The following is a 15,851-nucleotide window of genomic DNA, read 5'->3' as shown; positions in this document are numbered from 1 at the left end:
TGATACTAGACAGCCACTGCCACAGCTCAGATCTCTTAGGAAGTAGAAGACCATAAATATTGTGTCTTATGAAGTCAATGTTAAAAATAGATCATACAGTAGTTACAAGCAAAAGGCAAATGCGTGGTGGAATAGAAACAGGATACATGTGCATTAGAAAGGTGAAAGATCTATGGTAGTATACTTGTAGTAGGCTCAGTGACAGAACTGGAGTGGCATGGTGCGAGGACTCCAAGCCAGCACTCCCACTGCAGTTAAATGCTCCGCTTTGCTGTGGCTTACAGGAGCCCTCTATACATGAGCCCCCCACAATTTTTTTCCCCCCCCTTCTTTCTTAAAACCCCCTACCTCTAAGATCCCTTCCAAGAGGAAACTCAACAAATGTGTTTGCTTGAAGCCCAAGTGGATTTCTTCCCACTTGGACAGCCACGTGCACATTGTGGCAGGAGGGAAAAACCAAAACCCAGACTAGAAGCAGTCTGCATCATTTCTGTTAGTGCCACCAAATGGATACCACCCAAGTGTCACAAGTAGACCCACAGGCAGGAAGTCCTGCACATGCAACGCTTTTATGCAAGTTTCTTCTCTTGCATCCTGATAACATGGGACATGCAGAAGGGGATGAGGCTGACAACAGCCAGAGGTACGGCTGCACTCTTGCAGAAAGACAGGCCATAGAACAGCAGCTCCACCTCAGCGGGCAGCTTGAAGGAGTCCAACAGATGCAGGACAATGAGCGCGGCCACAATGCAGCTCAGGCGGAAGGGCAGCTGTTGGCCCTGCTTCCCTTTGCAGCTTTCCATGTACATCTGGGAGTGGAGGGCCAGCCCCAGCCCAAAGAGGATGCCCAGGTTCCGGAGGAGGCCAGCAAATGGGGTGGTGTCAATGTGAACCCACTCCGGCTGGATACACCACCTCTTGGCTTTCTCCAGGGTCCACAGCAGATCGACACCAAGAACCTTCAGCAGCAGATAAAAGCCCAGGGCAAAGCTGAAAAGGAAAAGGGTTGTGCCCAGGTATCTCCGGAGACTGGCATTGTAAATGGAGTGGATGTGTTGGAAAGCTTCAGCCACTGCCATGCCTGCAGAAGGAAATATCAGACATGGAGTACACATTGAGGCAGGGAACCAAGGCCCAGTCTCAGCCTTCCTGCCAACTCCTGGCTGTCAGAGGGGTTGCAGTCATTATGTTGCTAACTGGTCTAGCGTCTGTCTGCTGATTGTGGGGGAGGCAGGAAAGACCTTCCCAGGCCACAGGGAAAAGCCATTTCGAGTCAGCAAAACTGTTCCTCCAGCTGTGCTGTCTTCCCTTACTGGCAGGAACAGGTGCCAGCTCCTTTACCTAGTTACCATGCCCTTATGTGAAACTGCACTACAAGCCATGGCAGAGTGTACTCAACAGCAGGGTTTGGCATCGATTAGGAAAGCAGCAACTGGACCCCAAAGGAAATAAACTCTAGCATCCCTAGCAGAAGCTCCCCCCCCCCCCAAAATCAGACCTCATTTCTACATGGCTGGACTAGCCACATGATAGTGATACTAGCCAGCAGCCATCCTGTGAAGGGGCCCATTGACTTCAGAGAGTGAGCAATTGCAAGCCCCAGAGTGACTCTGCAAATCAATCAGTTTGCAGTCAAAGACTGAGCTGGAGCCCCCAGATGACAGACATGGGGCTTGATGCTCTATAGCAGTTCCAGCATTCACCCTGACAGAACAAGATCTCCACTGTCTGCACCCAGAGAGGGAAGATGCTATGCCCCTGCTGTTGGGGGATGCCCAAGGGAGTAGAAGATCCCCTATCTGGATCAACCGCCCCTGCATTAGGTTGGACTTGGTCAGTTCAGGCTTGCACCCCACCCCAGCAATAGTTTTTGCTTCCTTGCAGGACTATAGCCTGGATTTAGTGCACTCTTGGTCTCATCAGCTTGTGCTGCCTACAAGTCATGGGCTCCTTCAGCAAATGCAGAGGAGACTTACCTGAAATTACTCCTGCAATGACTTGGTGTGGAAAGTGAGCAGCTAGGAAGATCCTGGACAGACACACGCACACTTGTGCCCCCCAGAATGCTGTCCACAGTGCCCATCGCAGGCACCTGCAACAGGGATTGCACAGCACTCAGCAGGGATGGGGTGTGAGGGATGTCAAGTCAAGTCATTTCCCTACCAAGCAAGGTCTGCAGAGCAGCTCAAGAGACAGCTACAGCAGCCAGGCTGTGGAGAGCATCTAAGCCCAGCCCTGTGGCCGTGAGATCAGAACATGCTGCCCATCACTTCATTGCAGAAAGAGGTCAAATCCATTGGTAGAGCCCCTCTTATTCCTCCCAGAGGGAGGCTGCACATGCTACATGCAAGGCACCAAGGCCCAGGCAGACTAGCAGGCAGCAGCCCTGCCAGGGAGGTGTGCTAGATTGGAGTGGGGCACCTCCCCAGCCAAGCAAATAGAATTTTCACTGCATTGATCAGCTGGAGGAGGTTGCACTTCCTGCCTTGCAGCCCTTTTCCTGGCACCCAGGACAAGGCAGAAGCTGGGATCTTACTGTTTCTGGAAGGAGGAGTGAAGGCACTGAAGCCAGGCATGGAGCAGAGCCGTCACCATCACATAACAGATGCCTGCTGAGCCCATAGCATGGCCCGAGGGGCTGCCTGCAGAAGAGAGGATGAAAGAGCCACTGGTGAGTTCCAGGGAAAGAGAACACCCCATTTTGTTTCCCTGTCTGCAGGATCGTCTGACCCACACGTAGAAGCAAGTGATCCAGTTGCTTTTTCCAGCTCAACCCAGCCCACTCATCAGGAGGCCACATGCTGCAGGCTCTCTATACTGGCATTAATAGTTTATAACAGGTTTATGCAAGTTTCCTTCAACAGTCACAGGCTTTGATGATACCTTACTCAGTAGCTGCCACTTGTTTAATGGCTTTTTGCTTTTTCCAGTGGAGGCAACAGAAGTGTTCCAGCTATTAGTCTGGTTAGCCAGACTGCCAGTCCACCCCAGTGAGAGGCTGAATAGGAACCATAGCATGTGGGCAAGGGCAGCCAGGAAGGAGCCATTTATTTCTCCCCATCTCCTCTCTCCTGGAACATGATTTTGACAATCAGTCAACTGTCTGTCCCTGCCCTTATTCCCAAAAGCTCACCAGCTGGCCATTGACCAACCTTAGAAGTAGAAGTCAAGTACAACAACAGTCTGAGGACTTGATCTCCAGAGCTGCCCAGCCAGGCTGTGTCCAAAAGAGAATTCAAGCAATGTAGGCTGCAGCTATTACCAACATGCCCAAGGCCTCAATCTCCAGAGTCCTCCACCAGACCACAGCCATGGGATCTAGGATTGGAGCAGTTTTAGCAGGTTCCATCCACCCTTCTCTCCACCCTGGAGTCATTTGTTTGCCCTGGAGCACATGCCACTTCCCTGCCAAGACTGGCCACTGCTTTAGAGGGTCTCAGGGCAAAGACTACCCCACCTTGCAGTAGTGTATGCATTGCCTTAGATTCACAGATAGGCAAGAATGAGAGGTCCAACTTTCAGAGATGCAAGATATTCTAACCCAATTTACACCCCACTCTGCATGCAGAGTGCCTCTGAAAGCTAGCCTCTTAAACAAGAAAAAAGTCCTAGTCTCATAAATCACCAGCAGGCTCCAGCGATTGTGCCAGAGAAGAAACAGTTTTAATTAGACTAAATCCTGGCAGGTTGATCCTGTATTGCTTTTGATCTGTGGTTATTGGCCAACTGAATTCAAGCCAAGTCCTTATCCACATTGACTAATGAACCCAATTCCACTCTAATCCCACTCCCACTGAACTCATTACAACTACTTATGGAGTTAGAGCTACTTGACACTGGCAAAGCCATCAGCATCTGGAAGAGGTTTGGACCAAGTTGCACAAAGGGTTTGCCAAGCGGGGCTGCTTACCTGGCCCCGTCTCACATGTAAGAAGGTACTGTTGGATCACTGGGGTAGAGGTGTTGCCATAGTAACTAGTCTCATGGACCCACCAGTAGGGTCTCTGCCCAAAGAGAATCCTAAAGTGAAATACAACAGATCAGTCAAGGTCAGCGCTACTTTTGTAGAAATCTGTAGACATCTCATCCCTTTTGCTCCAAATCTTTATTAGCACAAGTATTCAGGCATGGAATGGAAGTGCTGCCAAATGCAGACTTTGTCTTCCTACTCAAGGCCAGCTTGTTATTCAGAAGAGACTTGTTCTTGGGTTAGCAGAAGAAGTTGGTTATCAAGGAGGCAATCTCTGCAGATTGGAAGGCAAATCCCTCACTCTGCTTGGCAACACTTCTCACTTGGGGTGGGGAAAAAGGGGAGAATCTTCCAGCTTAAGCCAGACATTTCAGCTTGCCAAGTACAGGTTTGAGCATCCACGCTTAATATTCTATATACCAGTCTGGCTACCACAGTATAGTTTTGAGTAACCATGGTTTTCCATGGCCATGCATCAGCTCGCCACCTGCCATTTGCCAACCACGGTTTTGTCAAACATGGGAACTTTCAGGAACCTAACCCCAGCAGTTGGCAAGGGAAACCTGTAGCTAGTTTCATTCAGCTGGGAACAAAGTAGGGATGACCCATCTTTAAATACTGCATGGTTGTTCAAGTCCTACCAGGCTTGTCCATACAGTGGTCAAGAGTTAGGGACACAAGCATGAGGGCATCTGCTACCCACCCAAGCTAGCAAGCATTTTGCATTTGTAGTGAACAAAGAGCTTGTGGCAGGGTGGGCTATGCTTCTCCCCAAATTCTCCTGGAAGACTATTAACCACATCTAATTTTTCCTCAGGGTTTATTTACAAGCATGCTTGTATCAGAACTTACTGCCCTCCAGGCATGTTCTCCACCAAGAAGCCATCTCCTGCAGCACCTCCACTGACAGCTTAAGAAGCCCTGGAGAAAAAACTGAACAAGAGGGTCTCCTTCTCCTCCCCTCCCAGCACACAGTTCTTTCCTGCGAACTTCCAGGGCTTGTTCCTCACACTGGCCAGGAGGCTCTATTCTTCCAGGATCTGTTGCAAGAACCAGCCACCTTTCTATGGCTCTTCCCTCTCTGCTGAACTGCAAGTCTTCCCAATTAAGTGTAAAAAAAGGATCAAGGGGTCCTAGGCAATACAGGATCAGCTAGGAGCATAACTGATCTGTGGGGAACCAAGGCCAGTCTTGCCATACAAGAGGCCAGCCAAGTGAGCTCTTCCAGACCAGGGGTCCCAATTGCTAGCAGTCTCTCCCACACCCCAGTATAAATGGACATAGGCAACACAGCAGTGTTAGCTTCTGTTGTTTTGACAGTAACTCCCAGAAAGAAGAAGCCAGTCTGAGTCTCTCATGAGAGAGTCTGAAGTGATGCCATAAGAGCAAGAATGTGATTGAGAGAGTGGGGAAAGATTGCAGCAGTATCCCAGACACATCAGCAAGGCAGTCCCCTACTGCTGTTACATACGTATTGTAATTAGTTATCAATATGGCCTGAAACTACACCTTTATGGGCTACATATGCAGCCCTATTAATACATCCAAGTCATAACAACCAGCACATTTAGCATGCAATATTAATAATTCATATAAGCATATGTATTAGGAAGCAGGTGTACCCTCCCCCCATGTGCTTTTTTCTTTTAATATAGGCACAAACCTGAGCCAGTTTGTGGCAGCAAGATGCACATACTTACCATTTAAAGACCAGGTTGAGCCAGTCCCCAACCACAGCTACCCAGAGCAGCCTGATGCCCACAGGTTCACAGAGGTGAAAGCAAATAGGGAAGAAGATGAAGAAAGTGGTTTTAAGGTCAGCAGCAAAAGAGATAAAGAAGAACCAGTCCTGGGAGCTCTGGTAATTCTTCTGAAGGTAAAGAGTCATTTGAACCCCAAAGCTGTGTAGATGATCCATTCTAGTCTCTTAGAGCATCTGCTTTACCTAGGAAGGGAAATGGCTAGGACTTTGAGAAAAAAGAGCCCAATTACTTTTTGGTTGGTTATATACCATTTGGGCTGCAGCTTGTGTTTGCTCTTCAAAGACCCTCCCCCAATTAGGACATGTTAACACCTGAGCTCCTCAGCAAACATTACTTCATTTGAATTCAACATGATTACCACTCCTTGGAGCTGGGTGCAGACCTCTAGCTCAGCGATTTACAATGAATCAAATCAAATCAATGATTAACCCATTATGACTGCACTGGCTGGTGGCGGTGGAGATGTTCTCTTGTTTTGCAGAGTTTTTTATGTTTTTTCAGGTTCTGATTGGGAAAGGAAGCTAGTAAATGCTTTTGACTTTAGAGCACAGTGGCTCTCTGAGAAGCAGCAGGGAAACAAGAGAGTTAAATGGATCTATCTTCAGTGGACAGGAATCTCAGAGGAATCCATATAAAATTAATCTGAGGCTAAAACCAGACAACAGGTTTAATCTGGGACAATCAGTCCCCCTCACCTTTTGAGTCCTATCAAAAACAGACCCGGACAATCATTTACCAACGCACCTTGAATGGCAATTCACTTGGATTAGTCTGTGTTGTCCTAGGGCAAAGTATTAATTCGGGCTAAAAACAGGTAACCTGGGACAAAGCCTTTTATTCTGGGTTTCTACAGATTTTAAGGGCTGTAGCATTCTGTAGGATAGGGGTGGGCAATTATTTTGGGTGGAGGGCTGCTTACTGAGTTTTGGCAAGCTATCAAGGGCTGCATGATGGGCAGCCAGGGGCAGATAAATATACATTTTCATTCATTTCACGGACCGGATAGAATGGCTTGGTGGGCTGCATTTTGTCCACCCCTGCTGTAGGAGCATCCCAGAATGACATATTTTGTCCCTGGGGGGAATTGGTTGTCTTCTTTTAGCCTAAGTCATTTCAGTGGGGGGAAGATTCCACTTCCAGCACATTTTGATGCTCAGAATATTCCTTGTGATCCATGGTGCATGCTTCTTAAGGTTGGTACCTCTAGGTTTTCTTTGTAAAGATGAGGATTTGCTGCCTTAGGATGAGCCGTGTCGTGTGTCAGGGTTTGTAAGCTTCATCAGGATAAATATTAACTGAATTTTAAGAAATAACCATTATGTGGCAAATATCCATGTCACTGTAGATGTGTTCCCTGCTCTTAAGATTTAGCAATCAAGGCAAACAAAGACAAGCCCTGAAACGCAACTCAGGAAAGGGTGTGTGTGGAGCTTATTCAGAGGGTGAGGGTAGAAAGGATTCCTGGTGGAAGTGGGCTGTATGTAAGGGGGTAGGGATATTTGTAGAGTGGAGGTAGAAGAGGCTTTGCTGATACCAAGGACATGGATAGAATGAAACTCTTTAATGATATTGTAAGAATAAACTCTGCTCAAATTAGTGCTGTAGAGTCATCCCCAGACCAATGCTGTGACTAGGATGATTTTCAGGGCTTCCCACACAGCTTCCTGGTACGTCCTCCTGAAGGCGTCTTGCATGCTCACATTTTCCGTCTTGCCTACCCCAAACCAGGAAACCAGAGCAAAGAATTGAAGCTTTCTGTGCTGGTGCAGCTCCTCTGAAGGGCAGCGTGAGATCTATGAATGATGCTGATTGTTCTACGTAAAAGTTTATCCATATTGGCAGCAAGGTCTCAGCGAGCGCAACAGTGGCTTGCAGACTTGAAAGCTCCAGGAAACCTGCAGCCAGCACAAATAATGTGGCCACATTCCAACTCAGTCTGCTAAAGCCATGCATGTTACTGTGAGGAAAACAGCAAGCAGTATAATCTGAGCTCATCCTGCTGTAGCCATAATCCTAATCGTAAGGCTTTGAAAATAACAAGGAAAGGCTGAAGCAATTCAGTTCCATGTAAACTGCATATACATTTGATCCTTGATTTAAAAGCTGGCTCTGATGACTGTGACCAGAGAGGGGGCTGGGCTGGCTGTAGCATATCTGCTATTCCAAAGGGGCTGGATTATCCAGAGGAGCTCCTTGCCCTCTCTTCCCTGCCTCTCCATGGTGTGTGTTTTATTGCAGTGTTTCTCAACCTTTTAAGTAGCAAGTACATCTTAACTTTTGAAAATGTTAATAACTACCCCAACACACAATCTTCCAGGGGATTTTATATTTACAGATTAATGTGTGCTGTGTGTTGGAAGAAGGGCTGCGTATATAAGGCCGTAATATGAGAGATGTCTGATCTGGTGTGGGTAGGGTTGCCACCTTTTATACCAGGGGTGCACAACTCAAGTATGTACGTGTACTAGAAATGCTGTTGTCCAAAGGTAGGAGGGCTGAACCAAGTGCCACGCAAAGCACAGCACACCAAATTATTACTGGGGAATTTTAATGCATGGTACACCAAATTTTTGCCATAGTTTTGAGAGGAAAAGAGGGCAAGAGAGAGTGTTGGGGTACCCATGTAACCCCTGCCTGCGTCTTGTGTACCACAGGTTGAGAAACTATGTTTTACTGTATTTCAGACAGATTTTGCAGCTGAGATGATCAGGGAACATGCTTTAGCAGCTGCTGGTAAATCCTTCTCCTTGGCTTTGCTACCATTACATGAACTGGGCAGCCCAATAAGGACTAAGGGGACCCTGATGCCTGGCACTGGACACCACTTGGATCTCCTTCCTGACTGCCCACCCTGTTGACACCTGCTCTTCTGCGCTCTGCCCTGGTATAAATTGCATCTGTACCAGCAGGCTGGCAGTCCCTATGTGCTTCACCTGTGTAGGCTTAGTTCAGACATGGAGTCATCCATGCTGGGGCCATGAACCCTGCAGGGTGCCAAGTTTGAGCCCTTACATTGACCTGGATCAATGTCTGGCAGCTCTGGGCCATGTGGGCAGGAGTGTCTTGTGTGACCCATGGGTCCTAAGAGGAAAGGTGGGGAGAGGGGCCTTGGTCCCATGGGAATTGCATCTCAGGATTTTTATTTCCATCATGTATGTTGCTCAGAGGCCACATGCCCCCTGGCTCCACAAGGCAGTTGCGGGTCGTGCTGGGGAATTTTGCCATGAATATAGGGTGTTGAGGAGAATGGAGCATCCCAGTGCTCCCTCTCAGCAGGTCCCTGGGCTAGCACCAAGCTGTCCTCAGGATGCAAACCCAGTCCAATGACTTCCAGCCAGCCACTCCCACCAGCTACTCCAGTCGAGGTGTTTTCATGGAAAGTGGAGTCAGAATGCAGCCTCTGGGCTGGGCCAAGTACACTTCCAACTCCTTTGGGAAAAACAGCTCTTGGGCACAGGGTACTGATTAAGTAACTGCAGTTTGATAAGCCCGAGAAACAAGATCAGAGGCTAATGGCCTTTTTAATTGCAGGCTGATAAAAAAATAAGGAGCTAGAGCAGTTCCTAGTGCAGTACCTAAGAATCGATCTTAGGACTGCTCTTGTTTATAAATTCCTTAATGACCTTTCTGGGAAAAGTGGGAGTATGCGGATGAAATCTGCTGATGCCACAAAGCTGGGAGGCATTGTGAGAGGAAGATGGGGATATTGTACAGAAAGAAAGTGGATGACCTTGAGGACTGGAGCTCAGAAAGGAGATGAATTTCAATAGAACAAAATGCAAGGTCACCCACCTATGGACAAATGGGATTTTTCCCAAGGGGTGCATGGCATGGTTTCACCCTGCTTTTGGATCATGCCACTGAAGCAGCAGTTAGAGACACTTTTACATCTCCGGAGCAGGTAGGAATCATCTTCCCCCTGCAGGCCCACTCCCCCCGCCTCCATACTCAGCAGCACCTCCTGTCCCCTCCTATTCCCTCCCTCTTGTGCCCACTGCTGCCTTTCTTCCCACTGCCCATGGCTGACCCAGGAGTGGGGAGAGTCCCAGAGTCACTCTTGCCCTGCTCCAGCCAGGCTATGCAGGGGCCAAACTCAGCTGGCGACAGTGTCAACAGCATCAGTGGGTGGATTTCTCCTTCCTTCCTGATCCCCCTGGATGTTCCCTCAAGCCTGGGAGCCATTTCTGCACTTTCAGCTAGTTGGGGACAAAGCCAAACCCTATTAAAAATAAGGCTTCTAAGACCAAACAGGCCAAGTGGCCAGGGACATGCCTGAAGTGTGTTATGCCAGTGTACCTGTGTGCCTCTGTGCTTGGTCAGGCAACATAGCCCTAATGATGAATCACATTAGTTCCTCCCCCATCCTGACCTGCCTTTGGTTTATTTCATTCATGCTTTTAGAAGGACAGGTGCTGGCTTGACAGCCTGTGGGCTGAATTTTCTCTCCTATGCAGGCCCAACCCAGGGGTCACCCTTTCCTTGCTGTCCTTTAGCACCCAAGAAAGCAAAATGCCTGTCTGTCTCACTCCCAGGGTGAGGAGCTCAACTCTGCCCCAAGACAGGGCAGATATTTGGCCAGTCTGCTCGCCATTACCCAGAGAGATTTGAAGCCAGGAGCAGGAAGCTCTGTGGTGGCTGACACATCCACCTTGCAGTGCTAAGGGTGATGTGGGATGTTTCCAGAGCCTGCTCTGGGGGAGACCAGTTCTTCCATTCATGGCTTAGAGATATTTTAATAAATCAAACAGAAATAGCAGTTCCAGAGGACTGCATCACTAGTGTCATGTATTCCCTGTGAACAACTGGCTGTGCTACTCCAGGCTTTTAATCGTGCCTTTCAGAAGCTGTGCTGGTGGCAACTCAGGTTTGGGCCCCAGAATTCTGGGCAAAAACAAAGGACCTCTCAGGTATGTTTTTGGACTGAGCGCCCAAACACCACCAAGAATTTATATCTGTCAGGATTTATTTATGGGATAGAACTGAATTACCAACATCTACAGAAAAGTGGAACTTCCCTAAGGATTAATTGTGTACAATGGCCTTGACTATGCCTGCTTGAAGAATGAGACAAAATGCTCTGCTGGTCAGCCCCACTATGAATGTCATTCATATTCATAGTGAGGTGGCCAAATGAACGGAGAGTGAACTGCTTTGATTAGCACCCCATAAAGCAAAAAACAATGCAATAAAGAGGAGTCACTGTGATGGTGAGCGAACCCATGATAGCAAGACTCTTTTCCCTCTCCCACCACCACCGTACACTGGGAATATTGGGCAGCATTGTTGAGGGGACAGCATAGGGAGGTCCAGAGCTATTTCCCTCTATGATTTATAATGGGTTAACAGTATCCAAAGCGAGGGCTGGATTTCCCTGAAGCAGGGGAGCAAGCCAAACACCTTACCACCTCTGGTGATGAAACCACCTCAGAATTTAATAAAATGCCCTCTGTTTACATATAGGCACACATGTATACATGCTGCTTTACACAGAAGATAACTGCTAGGCACTGGGTACTTGATGGAACACAGAAGCTGGCAAGCCCCAGGGCTGGTGGCACAGAGGAGCTTTTCTGCTAAGATTTTCACACTTGGTCTCCAAACATCACTCTCCTGTAAACAGCCTCTGGTCCTCAGTGAGGAGCTCTCAGATCAATCATCCCAATAACATGCAGGCATAAGCACCCTCCACCCCTGGCAATGCCAATCTCCTCACATGACAAATACCAGGGGAGGAATGAGGTTAGCTTGTGTCATTTTGAGAGTGCAAAAGGAGCTGGTATGATCTGCTAGGGAAATTGATGGCTGCCAGGGGCTTCCATCTGCTACAGTCTGGCCCCAGGGCTCCAGTGTTCACCTTATCACATATGCCATCCGAGGGACTGGAGAGGAGCTGTATCCAGTGTCCCTCTCATGGCAGTGGGGCTTGCTGTGCATGCAGCCTGCATATGAATGTATCCCAGTCTCTCAACTTTGACCTGCATCATAAGATCAGTTCCATAGGTGGCAGTTCTGCTGTGTAAGCCAGACAGGGACTTCCCAGGAGCCACGCAGGGCTGGTCTCAGGGTGAAGTCAGTATGTGCAGATTTGGTGATAAGAAAGCAATGGCCACGGCTGGGTCTAAGCCAGCATCTGCTGTAGCACTAGCTGACCCAGGACTCACTAGATCCAGTTCTGGCACTTGCACCCAGACACAGGTGGGGGGGACCAAGGGCCCTAACTTTCTGTTCGTGGGACATGGCACCCATGATGTATATAAATACCCAAGTTCCAATTCCTTTTATACAGCTTTCTTATCCTGTTGGCTCAGGACCTGGGAGACGCAGAAGGGGATGAGACAGACAGCGGCCAGGGGCACAGCTGCACTCTTGCAGAAAGACAGGCCATAGAACAGCAGCTCCACTTTGGTGGGCGGTTTGAAAGAGTCAAACAGGTGCAGGACAACAAGTGAGGCCACAATGCAGCTCAGGCGGAAGGGCAGCTGTTGGCCCTGCTTCCCTTTGCAGCTTTCCATGTACATCTGGGAGTGGAGGGCCAGCCCCAGTCCAAAGAGGATGCCCAGGTTCCGGAGGAGGCCAGCGAAGGGTGTGGTGTCAATATGAACCCACTCCGGCTGGTCACACCACCTCTTGGCTTTCTCCAGGGTCCACAGCAGGTCAACACCAAGTGTCTTCAGCAGCAGGTAAAAGCCCAGGGCAAAGCTGAAAAGTAAGAGGGTTGTGCCCAGGTATCTCCAGAGACTGGCATTGTAAATGGAGTGGATGTGTTGGAAAGCTTCAGCCACTGCCATGCCTGCAGGGAGCAGAGGGTGAAAGGAGAAACAGCCAGTCAGAATGAGAAAGCATAATTCTGCCACATGCATCTCCATGATTATCACTGTTGTGTCATGTCATCCCAGGGAATAAGTGGTATTCAGGTGGCTGTGCCTAATCTCAGCATGGAGAGAAAGTATTATTTACCTACTTTAGGTACTGACATACTGTGTTCCCCCCTCAGAGTCCCAAGCCTCCTACATATGCATACCTTGAAACAGTATTTCTTGGCCAGAAAAACCTGCCAACCATTGTAATTAGTCATGTAATGTTCTATCTGCATGACCTGGATCACTATGTTGAAGTGCTTGGAGGCTACAGGCTTTCTAAAGACTTGTACCATAGTGTGTATTCTCTGGAAAGGCAAATGCAGTAATTGCACAGCAAACCTGGACAGATGCAGCTTCATGACTATCCTCATCTAACCTAATATAACTGATGAGTACTGCCCAGGGTATAGGCTATGTAATATTGCAGGTGGATGTGGTGGCTATCAACTAGAATGCAGGAAGAAAAGGCAGCTCTTTTGACTGTACTGACCTGAGATGACCCCTGCAATGACTTGATGAGGAAAATGTGCAGCAATGAAGACTCGGGACAGGCAGACACAGATCTGTACTGCCCAGAACCCTGTCCACAATGCCGTCCGCAGGAACCTGCAATGGGGAGACAGTTCAGTTAGTGGCAAAGCCAGTAGGGTCAGCAAAGCTTGTTCCTGCTCAAGGATGTAGGGACACATTTTCTGCAGTGTCTGGGTAGGAGCAAGAAGGCTGGGATCTCTGAAGTGCCTCCCCCTGACAGCAGAGTAAAAAGGCACAACATAAAACCCTGACAGTCACTGATTATGGCACTACTAACCCACAGAGAAGGAAGCTTGGGGAGGTCCAGGGTTTGCATGCCACAGCCAGGCCACATGCCACTTTTAACACACACTAAAAACATCTAGGGGTGGGTTTCCCCAAAGGCTCAATGTTAGCTTAACTCTGCGAGTAACAACAGAGATCCCACTGACTTCAACTGGGACAGAGTTCAGGTAACACAAAGCACTGCCACTCCCACAACCCAAGTGGGGCCTCAGTCAAAGACCACCAGAGTCAACAGAAGGACTTTGAGCCAGGCCTTTGGTCAGACTATACCGCAGAGGGAATGATTCTGTCCCAGTACAAGGGGTCCAGCTTGTAGGAAGTATGAGCTGTGATTCTCTTTGAGTGTGTCTACATGTTGCCGTGCTTTACTACTTCCTTTTGGAAGTAGTAAAGCACGGTGCAATACAGGTGGTTACTGTGCTGTGCACATAGCACACAGGTAAATTTTGCCGCTACATCACTGTAGCAGCACACTATACCCAGGGATGCACTGCTACAATGACATAGCTGGCAATCACATGTAGACACGTGATTGCTACAATGTAGTGCCTTTTGCTATGGCCTTAGCTGGCCTAGCTTCCAATGCAATGAGTGCTTGCGAAAGTCTTACCAGCCTTTTAAACCTCTTGCTCAGCACTTACATGTTGGCCTGTAGGCAAGCATTTGCATATAGGTATATAAGTGTGTATGAGAGAGCCATTGTGCTACCTGCTTCCTGCAACAGAAAGTTCTACTGCTCAGCTACATGATGCACAAAGGGCATTGACAGAAGTGATGGTTTGTCAAATGATCAAGCCCCTGATGTGCTCTACCGCTGTGCACTGACTGACATGCATGGCTGCAGAGTGTTTTAAAAATGCCCAATTGCATGACAATCTGAAGCTTCATTACATGAAGGTTCAGATGAAGGTGCTCCAAAATGGAGCACCTTTATTAATGTCTATCAACATGCACCAGGAGCAGAGTTGGGCTGAAATAGCCCAATGTGCCCCTGTTGCTAACTGAACAATGAGAGGGGGAGAAGGGAGGGGAGGGACTTCTGTGTAGGGTTTCCCCAGCCTGCATTGGAAAGTGGGGCAGGTGCATTTGAATCTCCCCCACCCCTCCCGAGGTGGGGGTGGGGCTCCAATCCACCTGCCCCACCCTCTGGCTCAGGCTGGGCAAACCTCAGACTGAGCTCCCTCTGCTCCCTGCCTCCCCCTCCCCCCCTCCATTCTGAAGACAGCACCAGAGCTGGGAAAGGGGAGGGGCAAGGGGAGGGGAGAGCAGTTGCAGACACATATCCACTCCAAACTGCAGTTTGATCCCCCATCCCCCCAAACCAACAGCCAATGTCTGCTGCGTCAGGAGACCACTAACTCATGGCACTTCCTGCAAAGCACCATGAGTTATAGCAGGAAGCTGCACATCTGTCAGTGCCTGAAAGTTCACTTCCTTTTACTGGTTCAGAATGCACCTTCCCCTACCTTCAGAGCTTCCCTCTACCCTGAAGATATGAGACTAACTGTCCAAATGCTGCTTACCAGTATTTAAATGCTGGCTGTTTCTTCCCCACAACAACAGAAAGAATGGCTGTCACCATCACATAGTAAACTCCTGCTGCACCCATTGCATGACCTGAGGGACTTCCTAGGGGAAAGAAAGTGCCCATATTAGCTTTTCTTTGGTTGTTCTTTGCACTTTAGAAACATTCCTCCCTGAAGACTAACAGCAAAGAGTGCCCAGGTTTCTAGGATCCCTCAGCTGGAAGTCCAAAAGCCTACTTTGCAGCACAACAGCAGCCAATTCCAGCAGGACCCTGGGGATTCATCAGTGTAGGGACAGGCACTGTGAGAATCCTCTCCACTTGTAGCATTCAGAGTGGGGGAGAAGAAGAGTAACTCTTACAAATAAGGCATTATTGGTGGGGGGAAAATGTGGAATGTGGGAGGGATCCCCTAGGCCATCAAGTCCAGGCCCTTGCATTCGCAAGGAACTGTTAACCACAGAAATCCCCCAAATTGCCACTTCAACACCCCACTTACAGCTATGAGACAAAGCATCTGGAATCTCAACGGCAGTCTACCTATAACAGGGGTAGAAGCAGGGGAGACCAGGGCACTCCCAATGCCCTGCCACGCCAATGACAGGGAAGCAGATTCTACAATATCCAAGATCCCAGATATGCTCAGAAGAATCTAAGGGAAGGACTTTTCCCATACTACAGAGGAAAGGGAGAATCCTCCACAGACCCTGCCAGTCTGATCTAAGGAAAAATTCTTCCTGACCCCATATTTGATGATCAATATGGTCCTCAGCAGAAGAACAAATGTCTAAGTATAAAATATGTAGTTAAGTATTCCAGCAAGGGAAATAAGCCTACAGCACTATGACCACTCAGAGCAGGGAGAGCTCTGCAAATTCCCCAGGGCCTGTGGTACAGTCCCACACAGACATGGCAGT

The 15,851-nt window shown here is 48.6% G+C and overlaps 2 protein-coding genes across 3 annotated transcripts in view; both read right to left on the bottom strand.

Annotated features, from left to right (window-relative positions):
* Positions 1–326: 326 nt before the first annotated feature.
* LOC109320392 (glucose-6-phosphatase-like) lies at positions 327–6,144 on the bottom strand. The gene is made up of 5 exons (XM_019550480.1): positions 5,671–6,144; positions 3,911–4,020; positions 2,537–2,642; positions 1,977–2,092; positions 327–1,081 (listed from the first exon to the last, which is right to left on the bottom strand). The coding sequence occupies exons 1-5, from the start codon at positions 5,886–5,888 to the stop codon at positions 570–572; spliced, it is 1,062 nt and encodes a 353-aa protein (XP_019406025.1). The 5' UTR covers positions 5,889–6,144; the 3' UTR covers positions 327–569.
* A 4,990-nt stretch (positions 6,145–11,134) lies between these two features.
* The window catches only part of LOC109320391 (glucose-6-phosphatase-like), a 24,188-nt gene continuing 19,471 nt past the window's right edge, over positions 11,135–15,851 (bottom strand). For both annotated transcript variants that reach the window (XM_019550479.1, XM_019550478.1), the window contains exons 3-5: positions 14,933–15,038; positions 13,084–13,199; positions 11,135–12,523 (exon numbers count right to left, since the gene is read on the bottom strand). In XM_019550479.1, the coding sequence (XP_019406024.1) occupies positions 12,012–12,523; positions 13,084–13,199; positions 14,933–15,038 (734 nt within the window). In that variant the 3' untranslated portion in view covers positions 11,135–12,011. The remainder of the gene's footprint in view (positions 12,524–13,083; positions 13,200–14,932; positions 15,039–15,851) is intronic.

This window comes from Crocodylus porosus, unplaced genomic scaffold, assembly GCF_001723895.1.
Source record: "Crocodylus porosus isolate Cpor-Errol unplaced genomic scaffold, CroPor_comp1, whole genome shotgun sequence".
In the NCBI taxonomy this organism is placed as follows: Eukaryota; Metazoa; Chordata; order Crocodylia; family Crocodylidae; genus Crocodylus; species Crocodylus porosus.
Note: the sequence above shows the minus strand (reverse complement) of the source record. Positions and strands in the feature narration are given on the sequence as shown.